Here is a 27,711-nt window from a genome sequence, read left to right as displayed (position 1 = left end):
CCTGAACCAGAGATTCTGGGTTATGTCCCCAGCGGAGTCGCCAGAGCTGTCACACCTCCTTTTTCGCCCGCGCCACCGCAAAGGGGCGCGGAAGGGAGTTTTTTCCAATTAAAGGACAATCGAAACGGGATTTATTTATTTATTTCAGAGTCGCCACTTGGGAGATTTATGGTGTCCCAAGTCATCGGTTGAATCCCGAATCGAGGAAAAGAATGACTCTTGTTTAACAGTCTGCGCACCAGAAATCCGGATAAGGAATTCTGTTAACTCGGGAGAAGGTGTTAGGCATTCTCGAGTTCCGTGGTTCTAGCACGGTCACTCAACTGTCATATTCGGCTTAATTATCTGATTTTACACAATTATGAACCTACGTGCAAATTTTTACTGTTTACCACTTTGTTATTATTTATTTTAACAGAGAATTACAACATTGTGAAGAAACGTATCTCGAACCACGTCACATCAATGTACCCGTGGTTATCGACATATTTCGACTCGGTTGAGATTTGGATTTGGGTCACATAAATGTGCACCCGAGTTTAAGAAAGTAAATTGTTAAAGGCGCGCCTAAAGCGAATAGCGTATCATTATTTTGGGTAAGGCCGTGAAATTTGCTAAACGGCCGATCCCGAAGTCTATACAATTATTAACCAATTATTGAGGGCCCCGCGACTTGTGCATTTTATTGGGCGAGGCTCATCTCGTTTATTTTAAAAGGATAATCCTAAAGTGACTATATTTTTATTTATTTAAGTTCGTCTCTAAAAAAAAGAAAAATTCTAATTAATTACATGCTTGAAAAGGCCGCTACTTATTTATCGGATTAAGACAAATGCAAACTGAAAATTACAATCGAGACAAAAGGAGATTATTTCATGCCTTATTCTATAATTGAATATTACTAAAATTGAAATTATAAATAGAATACGGAATTTACAAATAATATTACCAAAATAAACTAATTACCCTCTAACTAATTTAGACCCACATTGTTAGATAAATTGAACCGTTGGAATTAATTGTTTACAACTATTTGAAACTGAAATTAACCTTAATCACTAATGCTTATTCGAAAGTTTGTTAAACTTAATCGTTAACTCGTCTTGTTTGAACTCAACTCATGCCTATTGGATTAATGATCTTAGCAATTACTACTATGATCCTAACTTAAAATATAGTGGGCCTACTGATTCTACGAAATTATTGGCCATTTTTGATTCTGCCTAATATTTACAGATCTCCATTACTAACATGATTAAAAATTCACAAGCTTTGACTCATTTCTATTCCGGTTTGCATGAATTCAGAGTTATACTTCACTAATTAAACTAAATCAAAATAATCTCCAGTAATGACTATCTATCAATTCATGTATCCATAGGCATATAGAAAACAGTTCAAACTACTTAAAATAATTCTAAGTACAGTCCAATTTTTAGTATAGTTGTACAATGTAAATACATGTTTAAGATGAGCATAAACATATACAATATTTCCTAATGTACATTCTAATACATTAATTGAACACAATTTAATAGGCAAGCTGTTAAGCCTTTTAATTCAGCATTTTTTTGCAGTTTGAAGTCACCTCAGAACTAATCTCAGAAATGTGTACTGGAAAGGGACCACAAGGAAAAGGAAGAAAAGGATCAGCAGGAGCAGTAGCAACAACACAGCAACAGCAACAATAACGGAAATAGAACAACCCAGTAACAGTGTTTAATAAAACCAGCAGAATTCCAGCAACACCCCAATGAAACAATAACAAATAACCAACTAAACTCAAGGAACAAACCAAATGAAAGCCCAGAAACACCAACAACAATCAATGGGAAGAAACAAAGTGAACCGGGAATGCAATAGGACAATCGATTTCCGACTCTCTATCTTTCAGACTCTTAAGGAAAGAAACTCAGAACTTCAATTCAAAAAAAAAAACCAACACTAATTCTGATTTTTAGTAGTCAAAGCAAGACCTCACTCTTTCAGTTTTTAGTTCTTAAATTACTCACCTTTTTTAAAACTTAAATTGAAAGACCAGTTAATGTTTAACCCTTCAAAATCTGATCCTTTAACTTGTGTCAACCCCCTTATTTATATCCAAACTTCAAGCACTCAAATTAATTCCCACCATCTTCTACCCATCCCCCTTTTGAATCCCACTACTTAATGTGTTGTCCCCCACTATATTAAACAAATATTAATTCCCACTAACACATATCTTTTCTTTACTTAATTCCCTTATTCCCCACTACCGCATGCTTTGTCCCCCACTATATTAAACAAATATATTAATTCCCACTACCACTTGTCTTGTCCCCCACCATGTATTAAAAAATGTATTAATTTAATATTATTAGTACTTAGTGAACAAAACACTCAAATTAATCATTTTTTAAAACTTAAAATCCCGAAAATGCCCCTGAAACTACTGAAATTACTATTCTACCCCTGAAAATACTATAATTTACCATTCTACCCCCATCAGCTATAACCAATTCACCTAATCAATTAATCAAAATACAGCAGCTATAACCAATTCCTAATCAAATTTCATCAACAAATTTAAACTAGAAACTCAGATTTTGTCAAATATCATCAAAACAAAGACTAAGGATTCAGGGAACCAAACCATATGATGAACAATAAAGAAACAACTGAAGTCATTTTGACTGAACAACATTTTTAACAACAAACATACTTTCAGATTCAATAATAGTAATAAATTGAACATAACAAACAAGTAGATTCAAATCACTAAACTCAATAATCAATTGAACTTCAAATTAAATCTAACAACATTACAACCAAGATAAAGGATTCAAGTGATTAAACTAACACACTTTTATATTAAAACTAAACAAGAACAAATGAATAAAAACAAACTGAAGAAATAATCAAGAAATGATAAACAACGAACAAGAAAAGAATCAAACATATACTGATTTCAGATCCGAGAATATCAAACAAAATACGGACAAAAATGAAACTTAAACCAACTAACCGGAAATGACCGCAACGGAACAGAAACTCGGACAGCAACCTCGACATACCGGATCTCGACGAACAACGACGACCTCAACGGAAATGGAAAACTCGAACCAAGATTGCCAACAACCTCGACGGAACCTCGACACACTGCCTCGATGTATGACTGAGCATGACCTCGGATGGCTGGTGTTTGGAGACGGCCTGGGAGACGATTGTTTCAGGTCGTGGGGCTGCTTGAGGTGACGAACTGGTGGAGAAGAGGACTGGTGGAGGGGCGACGCTACTGGTCGACGAGCAGTTGGTTGACGACTAGTGGTTGCTTGGGATGAGGAGATGAAGCAGCAGCAATGGCTGCTGGACATAGAGCGACGATAGTGGTCGTGGGACTGTTTGGTCGACGGGAGGGAGGTGGCCGTCTGGTGGATGTAACAAAAGCAATGGCGGGTTTGGGTGGTGCTCGCGACTGGAGGGTGGTCACGACGGACTGTATGTGTGCGCGTTGAGCAGACCGAAGATGAAGAAGAAGAAGAAGCAGTAGCCATGGCGTTGTCTGGTTGGCTACGTCGTTGGTGGTTATGGAGGTTGGGTTGTTGGTTCGAAGAAGACGAGGAAGAACAGCCATGGACGACGAAGGAGCTGGAGGGGTCGTTTGGAGAAGATGACGACGCAGCAGGGGTGGTTATGAGGACGTGAGTTGTGTGTGCGATGAAGAAGATGGTGGTTGTGGGAGCTGGAGCTTGGGGTCAGCCATGGAAGGGCAGCTATGGGAGCTGGAGCTTGGGGTCGTTTGGAGAAGATGGAGAGAAGAGGGGGGCGGATGTTTTTAGGGTTTGGGGAAAATGAAGAATGAAAAATGGGAAGAGGGGGGTAACTCGTTTGGTTATGGGGAGGACCGGGTCGGGTTGACCCGGTGGGGGTTTGGGTTGGATAAGGGGTTATTTGGTTTGGGCCTGTGGTTTAAAATTGAAGAAAAGGCCCAATCCAATTTTCTTCTTCATTTATTGCTTCTTTTTTCTTCTTTTATTTTTTCTTTAACTAAAACTAAATTCTTAAAATCCTAAATTATCCTATAGAACTAAATTAATTTATAAAAGTGTTAATTAATTATTAATAACAATTAACACATAATTAAATAGCAATTACGATAAAATCACACAATTTGGACATTAAATGCTAAAAATTCAACGTACATTATTTTTATGTTTTTTTTGTTCTTGTAAAAACAAACTTAATTGCTCCTAATTGTAGAATTAAATCCTAAATGCAAATGCAACATATTTTTTGTATTTTTTATTAATTTAACAAATAAACATGCATGGACAAATACAAATAATTATCAAAAATGCCACGAAAATTCTCAAAATTGCACACAAAGAAAAATTATTTTATTTTGAATTTTTTGGAGTAATTCTCACATAGGACAAAAATCACGTGCTTACAGACAATATGTTGAATGACACAATAGAGCTACAACAAAACTTATTGCAAGTTGCCTCACAAATGCTGGATGCTGGCAATCAAAAAATGAAGGAATTGCAAGATAACATAGACAAGGTATGTCCCGGCCTTTTATTAAGCTCTCCTAAGTTACAACTTCATATAGTGAATAATTCTCAACTAATCAATAATTCAAAACAAAACTCTTTAACTGTTAGTAGTACTACTAATAAGAATACAGGGGACATAAAGAGAAAACAATGGAAACGAAAGGCTAATATTAGGGGTTGTCCTGAAGATGTTAAAGGAAATAATTGATAGGTTTAAATGAAAATCATCTTATTGAGGTTGATGTGATAGAGAAAAATATACATACGACGGGGGATAAAAGAAAAGAACAAACTAATTTTGATACTGGAACGGAAGTTAAAAAACAGAAAACAGTGGTGGAGCGGGAGGCCAGCCCTAAATGGCTTCCCTCCATGCAATGAAAGCTTTAGTGTGGAATTGTAGAGGCCTGGGGGGGTCCTTAGCAGTTCCCTTTTTGAAGGAGACAACGCGTCTCCACTCCCCAAATATGATTTTCTTAAGTGAAACAAAAAATAGAGATAGAATAGTGCAGAGAGTTCTGAGAGAACTGGATATGGCACATGTTATTACTGTGGAACCAATGGGTTTATCAGGTGGACTAGCCTTATTCTGGAATGACAACATCCAGGTATGTCAATATCACACTTCTTCTTTTTGTGTTGAAACTTTGATACATGATGTTTTATCTGATTGCCAATATTGGTGTATCTTTGTGTATCTAAGTACGAATAGAATTAATCGTCGATCTCAAATGCAAGAATTAATTAAAAAATCTTCATATTGGGGTACCTTCTGGGTTTTAACTGGAGATTTTAATGATACTCTTGATGATTCAGAAAAACAAGGAGGAAGAACTAGAGATCCTTGGACCTTTAGAGACTTTAAGGATTTTATTTGAAACTTAGGTGCAATTGATTTGGGTTACATAGGAAAATCTTGGACCTGGTGGTGCTATAGGAAAAATGAGGGTATTATTCAGGAAAGGTTAGATAGGGTCTTAGTCTCCCCTAATTGGAAAATAAAGTTTGAAGAAGCTAATTTGACTCATCTTGATACTGGGACTTCTGATCATTCCTTGTTAATTTTGTCTTCACATTCTGAACAAATTAAGAAGAAAAGATGTTTTTACTTTGATAAAAGGTGGGTTGATCGGGAAGAGGTTCAGAATATTGTATCTGAAGCTTGGTCCAATGACTATATTGGGTTCGAGCAATCTCGAGTTCACTTTAAAATAAAGAAGTCCCGTAGATCCTTAGTGGCTTGGGTAAGGGGAAGAAATGGTAATGCTAGAAAGAAAATTATTCGTATTAAGAAACAGATTACAGACCATAGAAGTGATGCTAATAATTTTTATTGGAATAAACTTAGGTTGTTAAAAAGGGAATTAAGCCAAGCTTATAAAGAAGAAGAGATTTTCTGGAAACAAAGTTCTAGAGCCTTATGGTTGCTGGATGGAGATAAGAATACGTCCTATTTTCACATGGCAACCTTACAAAGAAGAAGAAGAAATATAATTAGGGGTCTTCAAACAACTGAAGGGAGGTGGGTGAGTGACCAAACTGAAATAGTTCAAGAAGTTGAGGCTATTATGATACACTATTCTCTACATCTAACCCGACAAATTTTGAATGTATTCTAAATCATGTCAATGTAACGACTAGTGACTCTATAAATCGAGAACTCATAAAAGATGTTAGTGAAGAGGAAGTAAAGAATGCGGTGTTCGCTATGCATCCTCTTAAAGCGCCAGGTGTGGATGGAATGACTCCTTTATTTTTTCAACGGTATTGGAATATTATATCAAAAGAGATTTATGAAGCTATTGATAGCTTCTTCACTACAGGTTACCTAATTCCTTCGTGGAACCATACTTTAATCACTCTAGTACCTAAAGTTAAAAGCCCTACTTTGGTCTCGCAATTTAAACCCATAAGTTTATGTTCTACTCTTTATAAAATTATTGCAAAAATTCTTGCTACGAGAATGAAAACTCTTTTAACTAAGGTTATATCTCCGACTCAAGCAGCTTTCGTTGGACATAGACAAATCACTGATAATGTTATCTTAGCACATGAATTTATGCATCTTCTAAAAAATTAACGCAGAGGTAAAGAGAAATTTATGGCGATGAAATTGGATATGTCAAAAGCATATGACAGAGTTGAATGGATATATATCCAGAAATGCTTTTGCAAATGGGTTTTCATGCCAGATTTGTAGAATGGATTATGCAATGTATTTCTACCCCTACCTATAGTTTTAATATAAATGGGGAGGTAGTTGGATCAGTTAGGCCGACTAGAGGAATACGACAAGGAGATCCGCTATCACCTTATCTATTTTTAATATGTGCAGAAAGTTTATCTACTTTGTTGAAGATTTCTGAAACTCAAAATGAAATTTAAGGTTTAAAGTTAAATAGACATGGGCCGAGCTTAACTCACTTATTTTTCGCAGATGACTCTTTTATATTCTGTTTAGCTAACGCTCACAATGCAGTTCATGTAGCTGAGATTCTAAGAAAGTATGAGCAAAGTTCTGGTCAAGTGATTAATTTAGATAAATCAGCTATTTGTTTTAGTAGAAATGTAACGGAGGAGGAGAAAGTCGAGATATTTCCTTACGTGGACAACAACAAAGAAATGAGATGGGTATGTATTTACGATTACCAGCTATCGTGGGACGCTCAAAGAAAAAGATGTTAGAGTTTATTAAGGATAAAGTCAAGACAAAAATAAAAGGATGGAAGGGTAATTTTTTAAGTACAACAGGGAAAGAAGTAATGCTTAAATCTGTACTTGCAGCAATCCCTACGTATGCCTTGTCTTGCTTCCAACTCCCTGATGGTATGTGCAAGGAGATTACATCTCTTTTTTCTAACTTTTGGTGGGGACAAACTTTAAAAGGAAGATGCATATTGAGAAATGGGAAAGATTATGTGATTCTAAATCAAGAGGGGACTTAGGATTTAGGGATTTAAAGGCTTTCAATATGGCTTTGTTAGCTAAACAAGCTTGGCGTATATTGTCGTACCCGGATTCGTTGTTAACAAGAGTTCTTAAAAGTAAATACTTTTCACACTCAACTTTCCTTGACGCTTCTACATCATCTACAGGATCATGGATCTGGAGAAGTATTTTGTGGGGAAGAGATCTATTAGTTACTGGACTAAGGTGGAGAATCTCTAATGGGAAAAATATAAATGTTTGGACTGATCCTTGGATTCCAAGAAAGAATGGTTTTACTCCAAAAAGTATTCAAATGCAAAACAATTTAGATCTTAAGGTTGCCGACTTAATTGACGAAGATACGCATACCTGGAAACTTCATAAGATAAGTACGACATTTGAACCTGAAGATATAGATGCAATTTTGTCTATACCAATATCCATCATAGGTCTTAATGATAGATTGTTGTGGCATCACTCAAAATCTGGAAACTATGAAGTTAAGTCAGGTTACTATTTAGCAAAAGGTTTGGCCGGTAAGACTATTAGGAACTCGGAAGCCCAAGCGAGGAGTTGTCATTCTTTTCCTAAAAGCTTCTGGGATTCTTTGAGGAACTTAGAAATTAAAAATAAACTTAAACATTTTCTAAGGAAGTGTGTGATTAACTCTTTGCCCGTTAATTATACCTTAGCTAAAAGATTACAGAACCTGGATAAAACGTGTAAGATTTGTGGTCTTGAAAGTGAAGATATAGAACATATGCTATTTAGATGTCCCCAATCTCAGCTTGTATGGAAACAAAGTCCTATTAATTGGCCTGATATTGACAACATAACTGACTTTTCTATGTGGTGGTACAATTTGTTCTTAAATGCTAAGCACTTTCCTGAATCTACTGAATTATTAGATTTGAGTGTTAATCTTATGTGGAAAATATGGAAAGGTAGGAATGCTTGGTGCTTTAATCAAGAAATGTTAGAGCCAACTGAGATTGTTTCTAAAGCTCTTTTTGAGTATGGAAAATATAAAGATCTATTGACTAGTTGCCTCGCTGCACGACATTCAACTGGAAATGACTTTCTGCCTAAACTAACAAATTTTCATGATGATGTTTTATTATTTACAGACGCAGGATTACGGTGTGATGATCGACATGCGAATATTGGTGTTGCGACTTTGAATAGCCTTGGAAAACTACTTCATGCCCATGGATCCTCAATTCAATATGTTGGGAAACCCATGACTGCTGAAGCGATTGCCATAAGAAAGGCACTTGAATGTGCTATTACTCTTGGATGGAAAAGTGTGAAGATTTTATCTAATGCTAAGAATGTTGTTGATATGATCCAAAAACAGGTGGCTACTTCATGGGAGATAGAAGTGTTGTGTGAAGAATGGAAGCTATCAAGCATGTTAGATCACGTCGAGTTTCTTTATATTCCAAGGAAGTTAAACAAAGTAGCGCATAGTTTAGCTAAATTTTCTATTTCTTTGTTGAAGGACATCTCCCGGGAGAAGTTTTTCCCAACTTGGGTTGTCCAGGATGCAAAGGGTACATTTGAACTTTGTTGTTCGTTGATGCAGTAATGTGAAGTCTTTGTTTTGGAGAAAAGAAAACATAATAATGCCACCTAAACATAAACTGCTGCTTCAGAACATATAAAATCCTTCCAGGACAGGAAGATTCTCCGAAGCAACAAAAATTAAAACTAACCAGTTAGACAAAATTTATGGTAAAAGTTAGATTTAGTTACAACTTACAACCATAAATTCCTGTTAAAGTCTAATAGGAGAACACACTTGGGCGAAAGGACACTCCAAGTCTTGAATTAAGAAAAGAGTGACTCTTTGACCAAAATCCGTTTTTTCTATTTCTTTTGCACAATATATCCTATGTGGCAAAGGTTAAGAAACTGATCAAATGGAATGGAGGCAAGATTATTAGTACAAGAAAGTTGGGGCTTTAAATTAAACCACCACCACATCCTCCTCCTCTTCTTCCATTTTTACAGTATAATTGGATCGAAGAAGTCGAAATATAGTATACTGTAATGATTGTATCCAATATGCGGCCATTAAATTGGACGTCTTGCAGGACAATGCCCTTCAATAGAGATGGATCTCTGATCGACCAATGAGAAACTAACAATCGCAAAGACATCGAAATCACCCAAAAATGGATAAAAATTGTGGCATTCATGGCATATTGAGGAATTATAGTTGATTTCCTGATTCACTTCTCCAGTTCTCTGAACGGAAAATCTGTGTCAAGCTTTTATGTCGATGCTCAACCATTAGAGTTGAATCCCTGCTCTGGAACAAGCAACTTTAACCGCCAGAAGTTGAGGCATCATCCTTGAACCAAGGATGGAGTATATATTCACGTCAGTGACTTGCAGAGGGGCTATTTTCTAATAAAATCTCAAAGAGGACAAGCTTATTTTCATGTTTTGGAGGGTTCACACTTGACCTAGCACAGAACATAGTCATATTAAACAGCTATCAGCTGTCACCCAAAATGCAGGCTGCCTCTACTATAGGTTCAGTCTACTGAGTTTGCAAATTGGAAAAAGGAATCAAAGATGAATATGTGCCAGTGATTACTGGTAGCCACACACTTGCAAAAGTCAAAATAACTTGACTTCAGCTCAGCGTCCATCTAGGTGTAGATAAGGTTCTTCAAGTTTCTTTTTAAAATGTTCTTCCAGTTATGTAATCATCAGTATTTTGTTACGAGGGCTCTGTTGAATACCATAGAGTAAGGTGGGAGCAACAAGCAAACACCAATTCAAAGGGGAGAACATGCTTCATTATGAACGGAAATTGATCCAAAGAACAAAAGGAAGTGGCTATTTTTACCATTGAGGAGCTGAAAGATACAAAAATCTTCATGTTTGGCCTCAGTTCCATATGAAGCGTATAAAAATCATCTTCTACATGTTTCAGCAGGTTGAGAGGGCTGAGCCATTGAAAGTAGCTTGTATCGGTGTCCAAGATAGAATGCTGTCAGTATCCATGTGAAGCAGACCTGAAAAAGTAGCCAAACTTAAGTTGAACATTCAACCTTCATTTCTCTGAGGCTTTTCAATCACTATACAGAAGTGTGCATTAGTGGATCCAATCATCTGGAATTGTATAAACAGCAACAACAATTTCAAGACATTTGGAGTAGTGTTGTCAAGAGAAGGTTTTACATACAGGTAGGGCATATAGAGAAACAGCTGATGCCTTGCCATTGAGAGTGCTGAAGAGTAGCTTGTACATTCCAGCTGCTGTAGCATCTCCAAGTCTTTGAACAATCACATCTATGCATACCTGCATAGACACATTGGCGCCCACAAAAAAAAAAAAAAAAACAGAATCATTCTACTGCTAGGGATATTCAAGAGAACACTCACTGCCAACTATTGCAGCCACGAAAATCCTTTTGAGGTGTCGTGAAACACTTATGCTGACCTAATAAAAAGGATGTTAACCTACCAGCTTTGCCATATCTTCTCGAAAAGATCTAAGAAATGAAGATCAAGAAATCCTACAGACCGGATATTCATAATACAGGCCGCTGCTAATATATAATATGGAATTATGATAATCTTTCAGGTCACTATTTTGTGACATACCTTTGCTTTATACTTCTCATCCTGTGAGACAACAGTAAAAAGAAGTTCCCTTCCAGGCCTGGTAACAACATACGTGACCACCTAACCATAAAAGACAATAACATATAGGGCTCAACTGCATAAGTGTATCCCTAGTTATCTTTTTTTCATTGCAAAACCTGTTAGTTCCCTGTTAAACTAAAAAGGCAGAATACCTCATTACCTCCCTGTACTTGGCACGGTTTATTTAGCGCACACGGCACACCTAAACTTCACATATTTCTAGCTACCCCCCATACTTGGCTATCTGATAGTCTCGGCCCTCCTTGATGCTGATGTTGCAAGAAGTGTGGATACACTAAAATCGGAAAGTCAGCTTCCAGGTGGAGTATTTTCCAACCATTAGTTTTCACATACAATGGTCTGTTTGTTCCAATTGTGTATTTCTCCTTTCTTCTTTACTTCTTTATATACAATGCATATTTTTACACTAATTTTGTATTTCTTTTTATTTCTTCTTTGGAAGAAGGTTATTTGTTCCAACTATGTACTTCTTTTTTGGACCAAATATGTAAAAACCATGGCTGAAACTCTATTAATTTTAACCGAATAGAAAAGGTTTTAGCCAAAATAAATTCCATCTGTTCATTCCTTTTTATTTCTTCTTTAGATGCAATGACTATTTTTTTCAAACTGTGTATTTCTTTTTCTCGGGCCAAATCCATAAAAAATTTGGCAGAAATTCATTAGTTATTGCCAAATAATAACCAAAATAATAGAGTTGCAATTGTGTATTTCTTTTTATTTCTTCTTTGGATGCAATGAATTTTTGTTTCAACTGTGTATATCTTATTTTCCGGACCAAATCAGTAAAAAGTTTTGGCTGAAACTCCATTATTTGCAGTCAAATAAAGAAGTTTTAGCCAACATAATGGAGGTCTAGCCAAGTTCTTTACAAATTTCGCCTGAAAAAAATGATCAAAAAATTAATGAATTTTAAAAGGTAAAAATATTTTTTTTTTTATAAAAAATACAACATAGACAAAAATCCGCATGGCTGCGGTGGCTCTTACCTCCATCAGATTCAGGGAGGTCGAGGCTATCAACTAGCCAAATATATGGGGTAATAAGGACTACGAAAAGCTTAGATGTACGTTGAATGAGCTGTGCAAAGTTTAGGGGCTATTGACGTATTCCAACTAAAAATGGTACAAACCCCTGAAGGAGCGCTTCCTCCTTTACAACTTCTCTTGTCATCATTTTTTTATTACTTCTCTTTAGAGGTTCGGAAAAAGGTGTGAAGAAAAAATACCTTCCTCAGGGTTTCTGAGACAGCCACTGTAATCCATGTAGGCCATACTGCTAAAGCAATTAAATTTGTGAATGCAACAAAAGGTGTGGAGCAAATGGCTAGAGTGACACCAGCAAAAGTAAGGATGCGCCCCTGCAACCACCCAGTGAATAAAGACTTTTAAAACTTGTGGCACTGGAGATACGATTAAATGAATCATGTAACATGTTGTGAACATAGAGAAAAACAAAAGAAGGGAACTGCAATTCAAGACATTAGGAAACTGATCAACTTATAAGACTGTCCATATGTTATCACTTTAAAGTTCTACTTAATCTGACTTTGCATGCATGGGAACTCTTTGGGATCCTTCAAAATGCACCACTGATTCGCCTGGAACTGATATTACCCACGTGATATTAAACACTCTTACACACACCCAAGTGACAGATGTTTATATTCTACGGTGGAACTCAGATGAGGAAAGTGGTGCAATATGACAAGAACATCTGGAGAAGAAGAAGCCTTCGCCACAGGCTCCATTCAATCCCTCCATCAAATTTGAGAGCAGAGGAGAGAAATTTTGAATTAGAGTTGTTCAAGTAGCATAGAGAGATTGAACACACTTTTAAAGAATATGCCCTCAATACCCCCTTCCCCTCTTCCCCGGGTAACACAGACACATGCACAAGGGGGAAAAAAGGATTAGCTTAGCAATTAAACTTTTGCATGTTATACATCTACGCCATACCGTCAAAGTAAGTTGTCCAGCAAGGATAAAAATAGCAATAAAGCTATTGATCTGTGCAAATAATCTCCTTCTACCAGTGGGATCTGTTACTGCAGCAGCAATAACAGTTACTTTCTGCAAAAGAATGAAAATATGGGGGGTGAGGCTGCAGTAACCGTAAGCTGGTCTTTCAAAAAGGTGGTCATCTATGTGAGATCAGTAAATCACATAAAGGCACCACATTACACATGCTTATCCATTCTGTCACTTAAATCAAAGGAAATTCTTATTGTACCTGAAAGTAAAAAAACGAGGAAACAACCGCACTCAGCCAAAGGAACAATGATACGTGCAACAAGTACGCCGAAGATAGAATTAGCTTTAACCCATCCAATATAGCCCAGAGCTGAGGCTTTGCTACAGAAGCTGGCAATTTTGGGGAAGTTGTTCTCTGTGTGAGCTTTGATTCATTCTCGTCCTCTTTGGCTTGATCGATATCAGCTTCTCTAAACCCAAAACGACAAAGGTCAGAGACTACTGGATTATAATTACTCTTAATTATTATTTTTGGCGGTGGGAGGGGGGGGGGGGAGGGCAATGCAAGGACATTCATATAAAGCACCTCTGTTTCATTGCTAGTCTGTAAAATCTTCATGCTAGTCAAAAGGATTTATCTAATTTGTGTTCAACCGAAGTATAAACATTTTATCTAACTTGTGAGGGAGGTATTAATGTCTAGAGAGATGTATTCAATTGGTAAAGTGTAGAGGAAGCACATCAAAACAGATTTACAATCATTGGTATGTGAGTATGGTGTGTTCTTTAAGGAGTTAAATGAATGTCATCCTCTTTATACTCCAGGACTATCAAACTCTATGTAGTACAGATAAAAATATTAGGTTCATGGTAACTTGTAGGTACAGCATCTATCGGTTTTTCCAGTTTTTCTTGTAAAAAGCATTTCCTGCCAGATCAAACACTTCCGTATCCCAGAAGAAAATAAATAAAGGGAGCTGCGAAAGATCACTTGTTATAGAATGAATCTAGACACTTATTATAGGATGAATCTAGACACTTATTATAGAATGAATGTAGACTCTTTCTTGTACATAAATAGCATATTTGCAGGAATCTCTTTTATTTCTTTCCTTAGTTAGCATCTGATGTACATGTATTTATATTGCTCACCTCTTGGAATGATAACACAAGTTTTGTTCACATGGTATCAGAGCGGGTTCTCCGGCTTTACCGGAGTTAGATAGAGAACTTACCGAAACTGTCAGTTAGGGTCAGAATACTTTTGAAGAGTTTGGAATTTGAAATTTAACCATCTCTCCGACATCGACTTTACATTTTCATCCAGCTTATGGTGTTTGTTTGTTCAGGAAACCTCGGCTGGGAAAATCTCTGACCGTCCCAGGTTCGGTTCATAATGTCAAGGTTTTGTCACCTTTTCTTTGTTGTGTTCAAATTTTGTTTCCTTCTGTGATTGCATGATCCTTAGTAGTGAACCAACTTTATGTGCAGAACTTTAGCCCTTTTTTCTTTATAGCTTTGAGAGTAATCTGTTGGTTAGTGATTCTTGGTTACTGATTCTTGCACTATTGGCCGGACTTTTGATTGGTTATTGCCCATTAGATTGGCTCTATTGGAGTTCTGTTTCTTTGTTTCATTGGGTGTCTTTCCTTCGTTGTTTCGTTGGATAGTGTTATTCTGGTAGAGAACTTTTGAGCTTTATTGGCTTTTCTGACATTTATATTGATACTTTGTTTTATTAGTTGGAAATAGGATGACTATAAACAGTAAGCAAGGAGGAAATAGTGATACAACTTCTAGTCCAACAATCCTAGTTTCGGATGAGTTTCTTGAGTTCCTTCAATATCATAAATCAATTAAGGAATCTTCTTCAGTTACTGCTTTTGCCGGGCCAGATAAGACATGTCTTATCACCTCTTCAAATAAATGGGTGATTGACTCAGGTGCCACAAATCACATGACATGTAATCCAAATATTTTTTCTAGCTTTCGATCACACAAAGCACCCTCTTCAGTTACTGTAGCTGATGGAACAACATGTAGCAGTGTTGGATCTGGAACTGTTAAACCGACTTCCTCTATTACCCTGTCATCTGTATTAAGTCTACCAAACTTGGCCTTTAATTTGATTTCTGTTAGTAAAATCACCAGAGACTTTAATTGTTGTGTAGCGTTCTTTCCCAATCATTGTTTGTTTCTTGATCTTACGACAAAGCAAATTATTGGTAAAGGGTATTTATGTGGTGATCTCTATATCCTTGATGAATGGGAGTCACAGTCTATTGCATGCTCTAGTATCGTGTCTCCTTTTGAAGCACATTTTGATTGGGCAATCCCTCTTTGCCTTTGTTGAAGAAGCTCTGTCCTCAGTTTAAGAATATTTCTTCATTGGATTGTGAGTCATGTCGATTTGCAAAACATCATCACATCTCGTTAGGTCCAAGGGTTAACAAGCGAGCTGAGTCATCTTTTGAGTTAGTTCATTCTGATGTTTGGGGACCATGTCCTGTTGTTTCTAAAACTGGAACATAAGTATTTTGTTACTTTTGTAGATGAACTTTCCCGAATGACTTGGATTTACTTTATGAAGAGTCGCTCTGAAGTGTTTACTCACTTTTCTGCCTTTTGTGCTGAAGTCAAAACTCAATTCAATGCTTCGGTGCGTATTCTAAGGAGTGATAATGCTAAAGAATACATGTCAGAGTTATTTCAGTCCTACATGAGACAACATGGTGTACTACATCAGTCTTCATGTGTTGATACACCCTCTCAAAACGGAGTTGCTGAAAGGAAGAATAGGCATCTACTTGAGACAGCTTGGGCACTTCTGTTCCAAATGAAAGTTCCTAAACAGTTCTGGGCTGATGCGGTCTCCACGGCTTGTTTTTTGATTAATCGCATGCCATCTATTGTGCTTGGAGGTTAATATGCCTTACAGTATTCTTTTTCCAAATAAGTTATTATTTCCTGTGGAACCTAAGGTGTTTGGAAGCACATGTTATGTTCGAGATGTTCGACCATCTGTTACCAAGTTGGATCCCAAGGCATTGAAGTGTGTTTTTCTTGGTTATTCTCGCCTTCAGAAGGGGTATCGGTGTTATTCTACAGAACTTGGCAAATATCTGGTGTCAATTGATGTGGTGTTTTCAGAGACTATACCATTCTTCTATGCACCTCCCATCTCTACAAGTCAGGGGGAGGAAGATGAGTGGCTAGTATATCAGGTTACCCGTACTTTGATAGAGCAATCAGATGATGTTCCTTCATCTCCTAGCTCTTCTATCGAGCACCAATCGACTATTGTGCCTTCAACACCTGCTCCAACTGTGTTAGCAAGACCACCAATTGTTCAAGTTTACTCGCGCAGGCGAGAGACAAATGATACGTCTCCTGCACCAGTTCCTTTGTCATATGTTCCTCTTCCGCCTGATCCTCCAGAAGACCTTGACCTTCCCATTGTTTTACGCAAAGGTACACGTACTTGCAAATCCACATATTCTATTGCTAATTTTGTCTCCTACGACCACTTATCCCCCGCGTCTAGATCTTTGATTGCGTCTCTAGACTCCATATCTATACCCAAAACGGTGAAAAAGAGGCTTTCAATCATCCTGGATTGTCTGAAGCAATGCTTGAGGAAATACATGCCTTAAAGGAAAACCATACTTGGGATTTAGTGAATTTACCTAGTGGAAAGAAAGCAGTGGGATGCAAATGGGTTTTCACGGTCAAAGTTAATCCAGATGGCTCTGTGGCAAGACTTAAGCCCAGACTTGTGGCCAAAGGGTATGCTCAGACTTATGGAGTGGATTATTCAGACACATTCTCTCCGGTTGCCAAACTTAATTCTGTCCACTTGTTCATTTCTCTAGCAGCTTCTCAGAATTGGCCTTTGTATCAATTGGATATTAAGAATGCATTTCTTCATGGCGATCTTCATGAAGAGGTGTATATGGAGCAACCACCTGGTTTTGTTGCTCAGGGAGAGTATGGAAAGGTCTGTCATTTAAAGAAGTCCTTATATGGCTTGAAGCAGAGTCCACGGGCTTAGTTTGGTAAATTTATTGAGGTAGTTCAAGAATTTGGGCTAAAAAAGAGCAAATGTGATCATTCAGTCTTCTACGGGCAATCAACAGCTGGATCTATTTTCCTTGTTGTATATGTTGATGACATTGTGATTACAGGAAGTGACTATGCAGGAATCTCTTCTCTCAAGTCTTTCTTGCACACTAAGTTTCATACAAAAGACTTGGGACAATTGAAATATTTCTTGGGAGTAGAAGTAACTAGAAGCAAGAAGGGAATTTTTCTATCTCAGCGAAAGTATATTCTTGACTTACTGGCAGAAACTGGTAAGTTGGCTGCCAAGCCTTGCAGTACTCCAGTGGTTCCTAATTTGCATCTTATGAAAGATGATGGCGAGCCATTTAATGATCCGGATAGATACAGGAGGTTAGTTGGGAGATCAAACTATCTCACTGTGACTCGTCCAGATATTGCTTTTGCAGTAAGTATGGTTAGCCAATTCATGTCCGCGCCCACAATCAAACATTGGGAGGCTTTGGAGCAGATCCTATGTTACTTAAAAGAAGCTCCTGGACTTGGCATATTATATAGCAACCACGGGCATTCCCGCATTGATTGTTTTGCAGATGCAGATTGGGCTGGATCCAAGATTGACAGAAGATCTACTACTGGCTACTGTGTATTTGTTGGTGGAAACTTGATATCATGGAGAAGTAAGAAACAGAATATTATATCTCGGTCCAGTGCAGAATCAGAGTATAGAGCTATGGCACAATCAACATGTGAGATAATATGGATACACCATCTTTTAACTGAAATAGGGTTGAAGCATCCTACTCCATCAAAGCTCTGGTGTGACAATCAAGCTGCGCTCCATATTGCCTCAAATCTAGTGTATCATGAAAGAACCAAGCATATTGAAGTTGAATGTCATTTTATTCGTGAGAAAATTCAAGAGAACTTGATTTCCACTGCCTACATGAAGACAAGAGAGCAACTAGCTGATTTGTTCACTAAAGCATTGAATGGTACTCGAATTGGTTACATTTGTAACAAGCTGGGCATGATCAACATACTTGAGGGGGAGTGTTATAGAATGAATGTAGACACTTATTATAGGATGAATCTAGACACTTATTATAGAATGAATGTAGACTCTTTCTTGTACATAAATAGCAGATTTGTAGGAATCTCTTTTATTTTTTTCCTTAGTTAGCATCTGATGTAGATGTATTTATATTGCTCACCTGTTGGAATGATAACACAAGTTATTCTTTCTATTTTGTTCACATCACCATGAGAGAACTTTCACTAATAAAGAAGTGCACCACCCAGAGATGGATGAGACACCGATGCAACAGCAAAACAGGAATAACACCAGGGGCGGATGCACATGGATACAAGTGGTGTCAGGTGACACCTCTTCGCCGAAAAATTCACTAAATATATTTATATATGACAAATTAAAAAAAGAAATAACAGATAAATAAGTCTAGAATGACATCAATTGACCAAGGGAGGTGCTCCATTCCAGCAATAACATTGGATTACTACACAAATGTGTTGACACGGTTTAGATTCTTCGGCTGTGCTTCATCCAGTTTTTCTTTTCTTTTCATAACTAAGAAGAGTCCTAAAATAACATGTGCTTCATCAAGACATTTTTCCCTTTTTATAACTAAGAAGAGTCATGAAATGACACTGAACATGGAAAGACAGTTCAGAAATCCAAGAAAGAAAGTTAAAACAAAAAAGACAATCAATCATTGCTCTAAAAAAACTTCATTATTAAGGATAAAGAATTTAAAAATCCAAAACTCTTTTTCAAATTTCTCAATAAATTATTAAAAAATCCCGTATTATTTATTCAAGAAAAGAAAAGTCGTTGAAGACATATATTTTATAAATGTATTTGAATGTTTTTTATTAAGATAGTTTTTATAGTAATTTTTTTTTCATTTGTTCGCTTTATTAAATATGACACTGCTTACATAAATTCCTACGTGCACCACTGCATAGCACTATAACAGCAGGGTAAGAAACATGAGACAGACATCCAAAGGCTGATAGAGGCTAGAGAAATAGCTCTAAATGCTTGCATCAAGGAGCTATCGAGGGAGCTGATCATACAATTAGAGACCTCTTTCCCTAATCTCATCTGATGGAACAACTCTATTGCTAATAAACTCTAATAATACTCCCGATCAGGGTAGAACAAGAACAACAAGAAGAAGACAACCTGAAGGGAGATAGTTCTTCAGGAAGTTGTAAGACATCTTTCTTGATCCCTTTTGATGACTGTGCAGCAAGTTCCATGAGAATTGCTGAAACAAGAAGTAAATCTACAAGAACCAAAAAACAAACTACTAAGAAAATAGAAAGCAACAGAGCCTCAAAAGAATAATAAGAATAAGGAAGCAAGAAAAAACATAAAGAGACACACACGCGGTCCTAACCAAGCCATTCCCGTTGTAAATAGCGAACCAAGCAGCTGGCCAAGTGTAGCACCAGCACCAATAAACCCAAACAATCTTGAACCTGACTGCATAAGGAAAAAGTTAAATCATATCTCAAAATTTACTACCATTAAGACTGGTACTCAATTAAATCCATTTAACTTCCCTTCTGTAGGAGGTGATATCTGTTTAAACTTATTGAATCAATCGGAGGCATAATTACCTCACTATCCATCACATCAATAACTCTAGCCCAAGTTGAAGATATAGTAATAAGATTAAGCAAAGCAACCTGAGAAAAAATGATGCAAGAACCTTATTCAGGAGACAAGCATCAAAGAATCGATAAAAAAAAAATACTACTAGAAGTTTTTGCAATAGTTGAGAATTAAAGCCAAAGCATTTACCCAGAGAAACAAGCCAATTCTCACTGACACGTAAAACCACCCATGGTTGCTCCAACTCGCCGATTTTGGAGTATCCGTGTGACTGGCCTCCACTTTTAATTCCTGTTTTATGGTTGAGGACACAGAGAACAGTCCCTGCATTATTACCATTTTTCATCAAAACAGTTGACTGAATCATCACAAAGTGGCGGCCAAATCGTGAAGTTGTACCTTGATATTAAATGGTGAACTTCCGGGAGTAGAAGAAAGCCACAAGACGTAGAATGCAACAAGAGTGACCCCAAAAAACCTGTGTATCAAGACCATAGCCTGGAATTTAAAGAAGCGACCATTACACATGACATATAAAAAGCCCAAAACAACCCTAAATCAGTTTCCAAAGTTCCAAGTTGGTTTCACCACGCAAGAAGGCACTAAGTAACTGAAGCTAATTCACAGCATTAGACAACAAATAGCGTGTATAATTTGATATCCTTATGTCGTAGAGTGTCAAGATTTGCAATTTCTTGCTTATCATTATAAATACAGCCAGATCATTTTCCTATCAAAGATAAATTCAATATTATACCAACTAGGCAAAATTATCATTTATCAAATACATATATGACCCAATAAATTTACAGGTACAATACAATAGTCTATTGTGGTCAAATGGAAACCACCAAAAGAATACTACTTCATGCTTAATACTGATGGTGCTGCAAACAGCCAAACACTAATCTTAAGCATGGAGGCATAAGAGGAGTTATTCAAAATGCAAATGGGGAAGGGCTTGTAGGCTTTGCTCAAAGCCTAATAGAGACAACACACACTCGTGCAGAATTACTAGTACTCCAACAGGGCCTAAAACTAGCACCTTATGGAAATTAAATCCACTGGTCTTATCTGGAAAGCACAAATTTTCACATACTATCTCTAACTGCAAGTGCCTGCTTGAGCAGCAGGGTGGTGGTGTTGTCAAAGACGAAAAGCTCTCAAAAACGCTACAAGTCTACTGGGGCTTTAAGCGCAAAGCCCGATTAAAGTGTGGGCTTTAGGATTAAAAAAAGGCGCAATGTAGGAAAAAAATAAAAACAAAATGTAATTCAAGAAAAAAGTAACAAATGCATTCATAACGTTTTCTTTAACAACTAATACACTTATTTGCCAATTATATTTGTTGTTTAGTACCGCTAGCTTCAAGATAGAACTCATGGGCAATGAGGCGCACAACTTAGTGTCTTGCCTACATCGAAGCGCAACTTAAGCCAGGCGAAGCGCGCTGCCTGAACTTTTCTGAGCTTTAGGGCTTAAGCGTGCCTTAAATGAGCTTCTGACAACTTGCTGCGTATCAAAAATTAAAACTTATAGCTAGTAAAGGAGTGTGAGGCTCGATGCATATGAAAAACTTATGATGTATGATTCTCTTCCCCTTTTGTTTTGAATATTTTTGTAAAAGACATACAAGGTGGTAAGTATACTAGACTAGTCCCTTCATCTATGTATGACGCATATTAGATTAACAATATTATCCTTTTCAGTGAAAAGAAAACATATATAAATGAAGGAATTAGTCAGTTATTTATTACCTTGGACTTGGAAAGATTAGGCAATGCAAAGATTAAGGTGGAAACAGGGGCAGCGACCAGTGTGAGTAGCAAGGATCCAACAAACAAGCTCGGGAGATTTCCCAAGCCTAAAGATATAGCTCCTTCATCACGTAAAGGAAGCACCACGAAATATGCACTCAAAATCTGGATATATCAAAAATTAAAAATTAAAAATCCAATTTGATGATTTAAATACTGATTTCATCTGCGCATAGTATTAATCATCAAATGAAGCAAGTAAATCCGTTAAACCACGAAGAACGTTGACTCAAATGAGTCCAGAGAAAGATTGGATAAATTATGTTTTTGAGGAATTGATGCTGAAATGAGATTCGAGACGACAGAGAGAGAGAGAGAGCTCTTGCTTACAAAGAAAAAAGTGGAGGTGGAGTAAAGCAAAGCGGAGAGCTCGTGGGGAAGAAGAGTGACGAAAAATGAAACAAATGCCTCAATTCGATCTCTGCCCATCAAATTCATCGGCCTCATGCTCTACTCCCTTCTCTCCTTGTTTATCACACTCTTAGCTGATTGACTTGAAGATCATGGAAGAGAGAATGAGAGATCCGCCGAGCTGAGAGTCGACAACTGACCAAAGTTCAGATTTATCAAAGGATCTGCGGTTTGCGTCCCTTCTTCCCAATGTCCGCCAAGAAAAAATGTTTTGATATATTTCGCACGAGTACTCCTTAACTTCTTTTTATGGAAAAGGTCCAAGCTTAATATTCAAAAAGGTTATACATGTGTAATATGACTTCCTACATTTTAAAATAAAAAATATATCAAAATCTTACACAAATATTAGTTTGAATAACATAATTATTTAAAAAGGATGTTACGTCTTAGTTTTCATAAACATGAGATATATCTATTAGTACTATATTTTCCCCTTTATTAATGAGCGACAGTTTAAGGAGCTTGGGGTCGTCCGGGGTATTTTGGGGAAACTGTAAATATTTTGGCAAAAGTCACGTGTTAATCCTACTTTAATTGGGATAATTTCAGCCCTTGTCACTTGGTCTAACAACCCAACAGAAAATGACCCATGTTTGAAGTACTTACCTAGTTTGGCCCAGGTTGTACATAATCTGAAAGAAAATTTTCAGCCTTTAGCCACTATTACAAACACACTTTTAGGGTTTCTTTATTTTCATTTCCTCTAGCACACTCTATACTCTCAACCCGCCTCTCTTTGCTTTCTCCGTTCTTTCTCTTCTCTCACTGACATAGATCTGAATATTTGTAGAACTCAAGCTTGATTTAAAGCATTTTCTCTACTAAGTTGCTTAATCTTCTTAATTTTTTATAGATCTCAAATATTGAATCTCGATTTATGTGTGTCCAATTTTAAATTGAAGTTTTGTTGCATCCATATTCTAAACTCCATTAAAGGAGCTTTGAAGCTCTAAGTTCAATTCAGATTTGGAAAATCTAACTCTAAAGTGATGGGTTAAGTTAAAAATTATTGTAAAAGCTTGTAATGATAAGAATCTTGAGTGTTGGGTTAACTGTGTTTGATTAACATTGGTTTTGGGAACCATACTAGTTGAAGAAGGAAGGTTAAGATGAAATCCAGTTTTGTATACACCGTTCTACAATATTATACAATATTATACAAAATTATAATAAAGGGTATAATATTGTATATTGGGTGTGAAAATACTGTTATACAACATTGATCTTTTCTTTGAAGTAAGTTTCTCTTTCATGATAGTAATTTTAGTTTTGTTGCATGTTTTTTATTTTTAGTTTTTCTAGTCCTCTTTTGCTTTTGTTTTGGTTACTTTTTGTTTAGATTTTTCTTTTTGCTTTTACTTCGTATTCTATATGTTTCCTATTAACACCGAGTTTGCTTCTTTTTTTTGCCAGCAAAATACTGGTATACAATATTCAACATTTCATATACAAGTTTATACAAACTTATACATCAATATACATTATTGTACAGATGCAGTTAAAACTGAAAAATAGAATTTTTGTATTTTTCTCACTTTTATCTAACAATTTATTTGTAAAGTTAATTTTTCCGTTGATTTCTCTATTAAATGATGAATTTTCAAGTTTTTCTTTTCTTATTGAGTTTTCTGTCAAATCAGAAACTTTGGAGCAAACTATCTCTATATAGAAATTGGAAAATAAGAGATTTTAGGTCTGTTTTTTGTATGTTTATAGCTGGGATAGGAATGTATAAACTTGGGTATGAAATAGAACAAAAAACCATGAAAAATTTGCGTCAGATAAAAAGGGCATCAAGGTTTTTTTCAGATCTGAGCCTAATAATATTGGGCTACATATTTGTAAACTTAAATCTGGGTCATCCGGTTGAAAAGTTAACTTGTGGAGTGTATTATTATGTAATTCCGTCACTTTAATTTTGACACGTTGCTTTACACCGCTCAAATGAACATCTCATCTACACTTTGTTTCCTCCCGATTTGCACAGTCTCTACATAACTCAGAATGGTTTCAATCTCCCAGGCTCTTCTTGTGTATGCCCTTATTACTTTAATTCTTTTACATTCTTTATTTCCAATGCATGAGATCTCTGTAACTGTTTGTAATACTTGATAAAATCACTGATTCTAGAGCTGCCAACGGAGATTCATCTGTTCAAAAGAGTAATACCAAGTCTCACCCTACGAGTTGGTGGTTTGAGAAAGATAGCCTATTTATTTTAGATAAGGAGGAGCGAGCTGAAAAGCAGCAGCGCGCTGTTGCTGCTTCAAAAATTCTCCACAACTTCTTTATAATGAAGTTATCATGCGCCAGCATAAACATTGCTTAGGAACTTTATTCCAATGTCAGCCAAATTATGTTACAGGTGTGAAAGAAGCTCTGTTTGATATTTATGTCACGACTTAATTTAGGATCATGACCGGCGCTTAGGAGCAAGTGCTTCCAAGTAAGCATCATCGGTAATTTTACAGAAAATAGGATAGAGTTTCCCCTGTTCTTGGACCATCCCAAAAATTTTCCTGTCTGAAATCAGCAACCAAACATCCTAATAGCAATTCAAATGACAATGACTTTATCAATTAACCAAAATAAATATTTGTCTTTAACAGTCCACCCACTAACAATTAGAAATACTACTTTATCTCCAAATTTGATAAGAATGAGTGTTACTCAACATAAGTCTATAATAACAAAGACTACTCAAGACACTAAAAGAATGACCATGGAGCGACTCTAAGAGTTCAAAGAAAAGATCATAACAATTAATAAAATTCCCGCCCACGCGAACAAGTGGAGGCTCGCTAAGAATTATCAACTTGTGTGCTCTAATTAACGAAATCCTTGCCCGCATCAACTGTTGTCTCTGTAAAAAAACAATTAGCGGGGAATGAGTCGCTAGATTAGTGAATAATACCACTTAACCACAACCGTTTTTATTGGGGACAAGTCAGAAAATATGCTCGTATATTAAACAAAAATTATCATAAAAATATCCCTTTCAGAAACAATAAACAATTTTCAGTCTCATCATGTTTTTCTTGTAGTATAATACGATTGGCAATTCTGTAATAAGCTCGGTAACCATTATATAATATCAATATTCATATTTTGGGAGGTTTCAATGAACAGATCATGTAATCGGTATAACTGTGGACTTCTTCGCAAGAAGTCAAATATAACGGTAGTCCCTACTCGAGGGAAATCGGTAACGACATGCTAGTTCTACCTTTCCACTAGCAAGGGCTATAACGGTAATCAGTAATTACAAGGTGCACCAGGTCTAACGAACCTGTCGTTAGCTACGGGATCCTTCAATGTCTATTCCCATTTATACTTGTCTCTGTAATCCGTATATACTCGTAAAAAATATTTTAAATCAATATAAGGCATTTCGATTCTTATCAAATCATATAATTTCATATCGATAACAGTAAATTCAAGTAACGGTAAAACAGATCTAATAACAACGGAAATATTTAAAACAACGGTAATCTTCACAAATAACTATTTCGGTATCATATCGAGTAAAAGACTTGTCCCACACGCAACTCAAAATAATCGGTAACATATAATTCATATTAAAAATCATGTGTAAATCATGCAAGTTATGAGAACACAAATTGCAGTAAGATTACTACTCACAGTACTCGTGCCGAAATACCAAATGCTTCATCTCGAGCAATTCGTACAACTTCCTCCAATCAATCTATAATTACATAATATCGATCTCATGTTAACTTTCATGTTTAGGCTAAATCATAGTTAATTTAGAATACCCAACCCTCGAGGTTTCATATTTGACTATTAATTTGCCGAATTATATTTACCCACATATGAGTAATTACTAATTTATCAACTCCAACCTATTCAGATAATTTATTAACCCAATTTCATAAAGCTCTATTGATTCTTTAGGAAGAAAATTCTCAATTATGTGAATGAAATAGTGTAATTTTTATTACTCTGTAGAATCTTCCAATCGTGAGAATCGAAATTAAAATCTGCCAGAAGAAAAAGTTCAAGAAATACCCGTAAGACACAATTAGTGCTTAAGATTCTCAACAGTTATAGCTATGGTTCCAACGTACTGTGCCAATTTCTTCCTCCCTCTTTTCTCTTTTCTTTCTTTCTTCCCTGCTGGTTTGTTATTTTTGTCGATTCCTTTTAGCTTCTGTTAGGGTTTGCCTTTTCTATTGAATCTTTATCATTTTTTTTTGTTTTTTTATTTGTTAAATGACCAATTTATCCTTGTTTGAAATTTATGGGATCCTCCCCACCATATAAAATTCGGTCCCCAAATTTAACTCAAGTACGGACCTGTAGACTAAAAGAAATGGGGGTACTTGACTCGCATAGTATCCTCTATTTCCCAAATAGCTTCTTCAACTGTATGATTTCGCCATAAGACTTTCGCGAACTCAATTTCTTTTGACCGTAGCTTCCTTACTTGCCTATCAACAATAGCCATCGGTTCCTCCTCGTAAGACAACTTCTCATCAAGCGGTATAGCAGGTGCTTCAAACACCTGAGATGAGTCTGATATACATTTTCTTAGCATTGAGACATGAAAAATTGGATGAATAAAGGACAACTCAGGGGGAAGTGCTAAACGATAAGCCACCGCTCTCACTCGGTCTAGTATCTCATACGGTCCTATAAACCTGGGGCTCAACTTGCCTCTTTTCCCAAACCGCATCACACCTTTCATAGGAGAGACTCGTAGGAACATTTTGTCCCCAATTGTGAACACTAAATCTCTTCTTCTCTTATCCGCGTAAGATTTTTGTCTGCTTTGAGCTATAAGCAATCTATGTCTGATCAACTGAACTTTGTCCATAGCTTCTTGTACTAAGTCGGGTCCCAATACGTTAGTCTCACCAGCTTCAAACCATCCGATAGGAGAACGTCATCTTTTACCATACAATGCTTCGTACGGTGCCATTTGAATACTGGACTGGAAGCTATTGTTGTAAGCAAATTTAGCTAAAGGTAGATAAGTGTCCCAACTACCTCCAAACTCAAGAATGCAAGCTCTCAACATATCCTCCAAGATCTGTATAGTACATTCAGACTGCCCGTCTGTCTGTGGATGAAATGCAGTACTAAGATCTACTTGTATACCCATTGCTTCTTGAAAAGATTTCCAAAAGCGTGAAGTGAATTGTGATCCTCTATCAGAGATGATGGATACTGGAACTCCGTGAAGTCGGACAATTTCGTTCATAAATATTTGTGCATACCTCACTCCACCATAGGTAGTCTTCACTAGCAAAAAGTGTGTTGATTTCGTCAGTCGATCTACAATCACTCATACAAAGTCATAACCTCTAAGGGGTCATTTGGTAGGGTGTATAAGAATAGTGCGGAATAATGTGCATTAGTAATGCAAGCATTAGTTATGCAAATATTATTTCTTATCTATTGTTTGGTGTAGTGTATTAAAATTATAATGCATTGCATAATTTTTTTAAAAAAATAGTTGCTTACAAAAATACCCTCCATATTCTCTAGTTTTAAGGGGCATTAAGGACAATTTTGTCTTTAACCATGCTAATGCATGCATTAAAGCCTTGGTATTACTAATGCCATGGTTTTGTATGCATTACTTATGCATAGGATAATTCCAAGTATGATGTATAACTAATACAAGTATTAGT

The 27,711-nt window shown here is 36.5% G+C and overlaps 2 protein-coding genes across 9 annotated transcripts; one reads left to right on the top strand and one right to left on the bottom strand.

Annotated features, from left to right (window-relative positions):
* Positions 1 to 1,595: 1,595 nt before the first annotated feature.
* Positions 1,596 to 22,270, bottom strand: LOC107782156 (uncharacterized). Of its 8 annotated transcripts, none has more exons than XR_012710553.1 (14): positions 21,971 to 22,270; positions 21,581 to 21,745; positions 20,223 to 20,321; positions 20,013 to 20,147; positions 19,829 to 19,897; positions 19,595 to 19,691; positions 19,389 to 19,491; positions 13,383 to 13,593; positions 13,109 to 13,222; positions 12,379 to 12,510; positions 11,088 to 11,168; positions 10,666 to 10,782; positions 10,327 to 10,495; positions 1,596 to 1,614 (listed from the first exon to the last, which is right to left on the bottom strand). XR_012710553.1 is itself a non-coding variant. In XM_075255053.1 (13 exons), exons 1-13 carry the CDS (start codon positions 22,085 to 22,087, stop codon positions 10,394 to 10,396), a joined length of 1,542 nt encoding a protein of 513 aa, XP_075111154.1. In that variant the 5' UTR covers positions 22,088 to 22,270; the 3' UTR covers positions 10,255 to 10,393. The 8 variants fall into 8 exon arrangements, 4 of the variants coding, with proteins under 4 accessions (XP_075111154.1, XP_075111155.1, XP_075111156.1 ...); XR_012710552.1 differs by lacking the exon at positions 1,596 to 1,614 and adding an exon at positions 9,413 to 9,822; XR_012710551.1 differs by lacking the exon at positions 1,596 to 1,614 and adding an exon at positions 9,800 to 9,937.
* On the top strand, positions 7,298 to 9,192 carry LOC107782157 (uncharacterized). The gene has a single exon (XM_016603004.2). It carries the CDS (start codon positions 7,429 to 7,431, stop codon positions 9,052 to 9,054), a length of 1,626 nt encoding a protein of 541 aa, XP_016458490.2. The 5' UTR covers positions 7,298 to 7,428; the 3' UTR covers positions 9,055 to 9,192.
* Positions 22,271 to 27,711: the final 5,441 nt, after the last annotated feature.

Source organism: Nicotiana tabacum, chromosome 6, assembly GCF_000715075.1.
Source record: "Nicotiana tabacum cultivar K326 chromosome 6, ASM71507v2, whole genome shotgun sequence".
In the NCBI taxonomy this organism is placed as follows: Eukaryota; Viridiplantae; Streptophyta; class Magnoliopsida; order Solanales; family Solanaceae; genus Nicotiana; species Nicotiana tabacum.
This window is presented reverse-complemented; position numbering and strand designations above follow the sequence as displayed.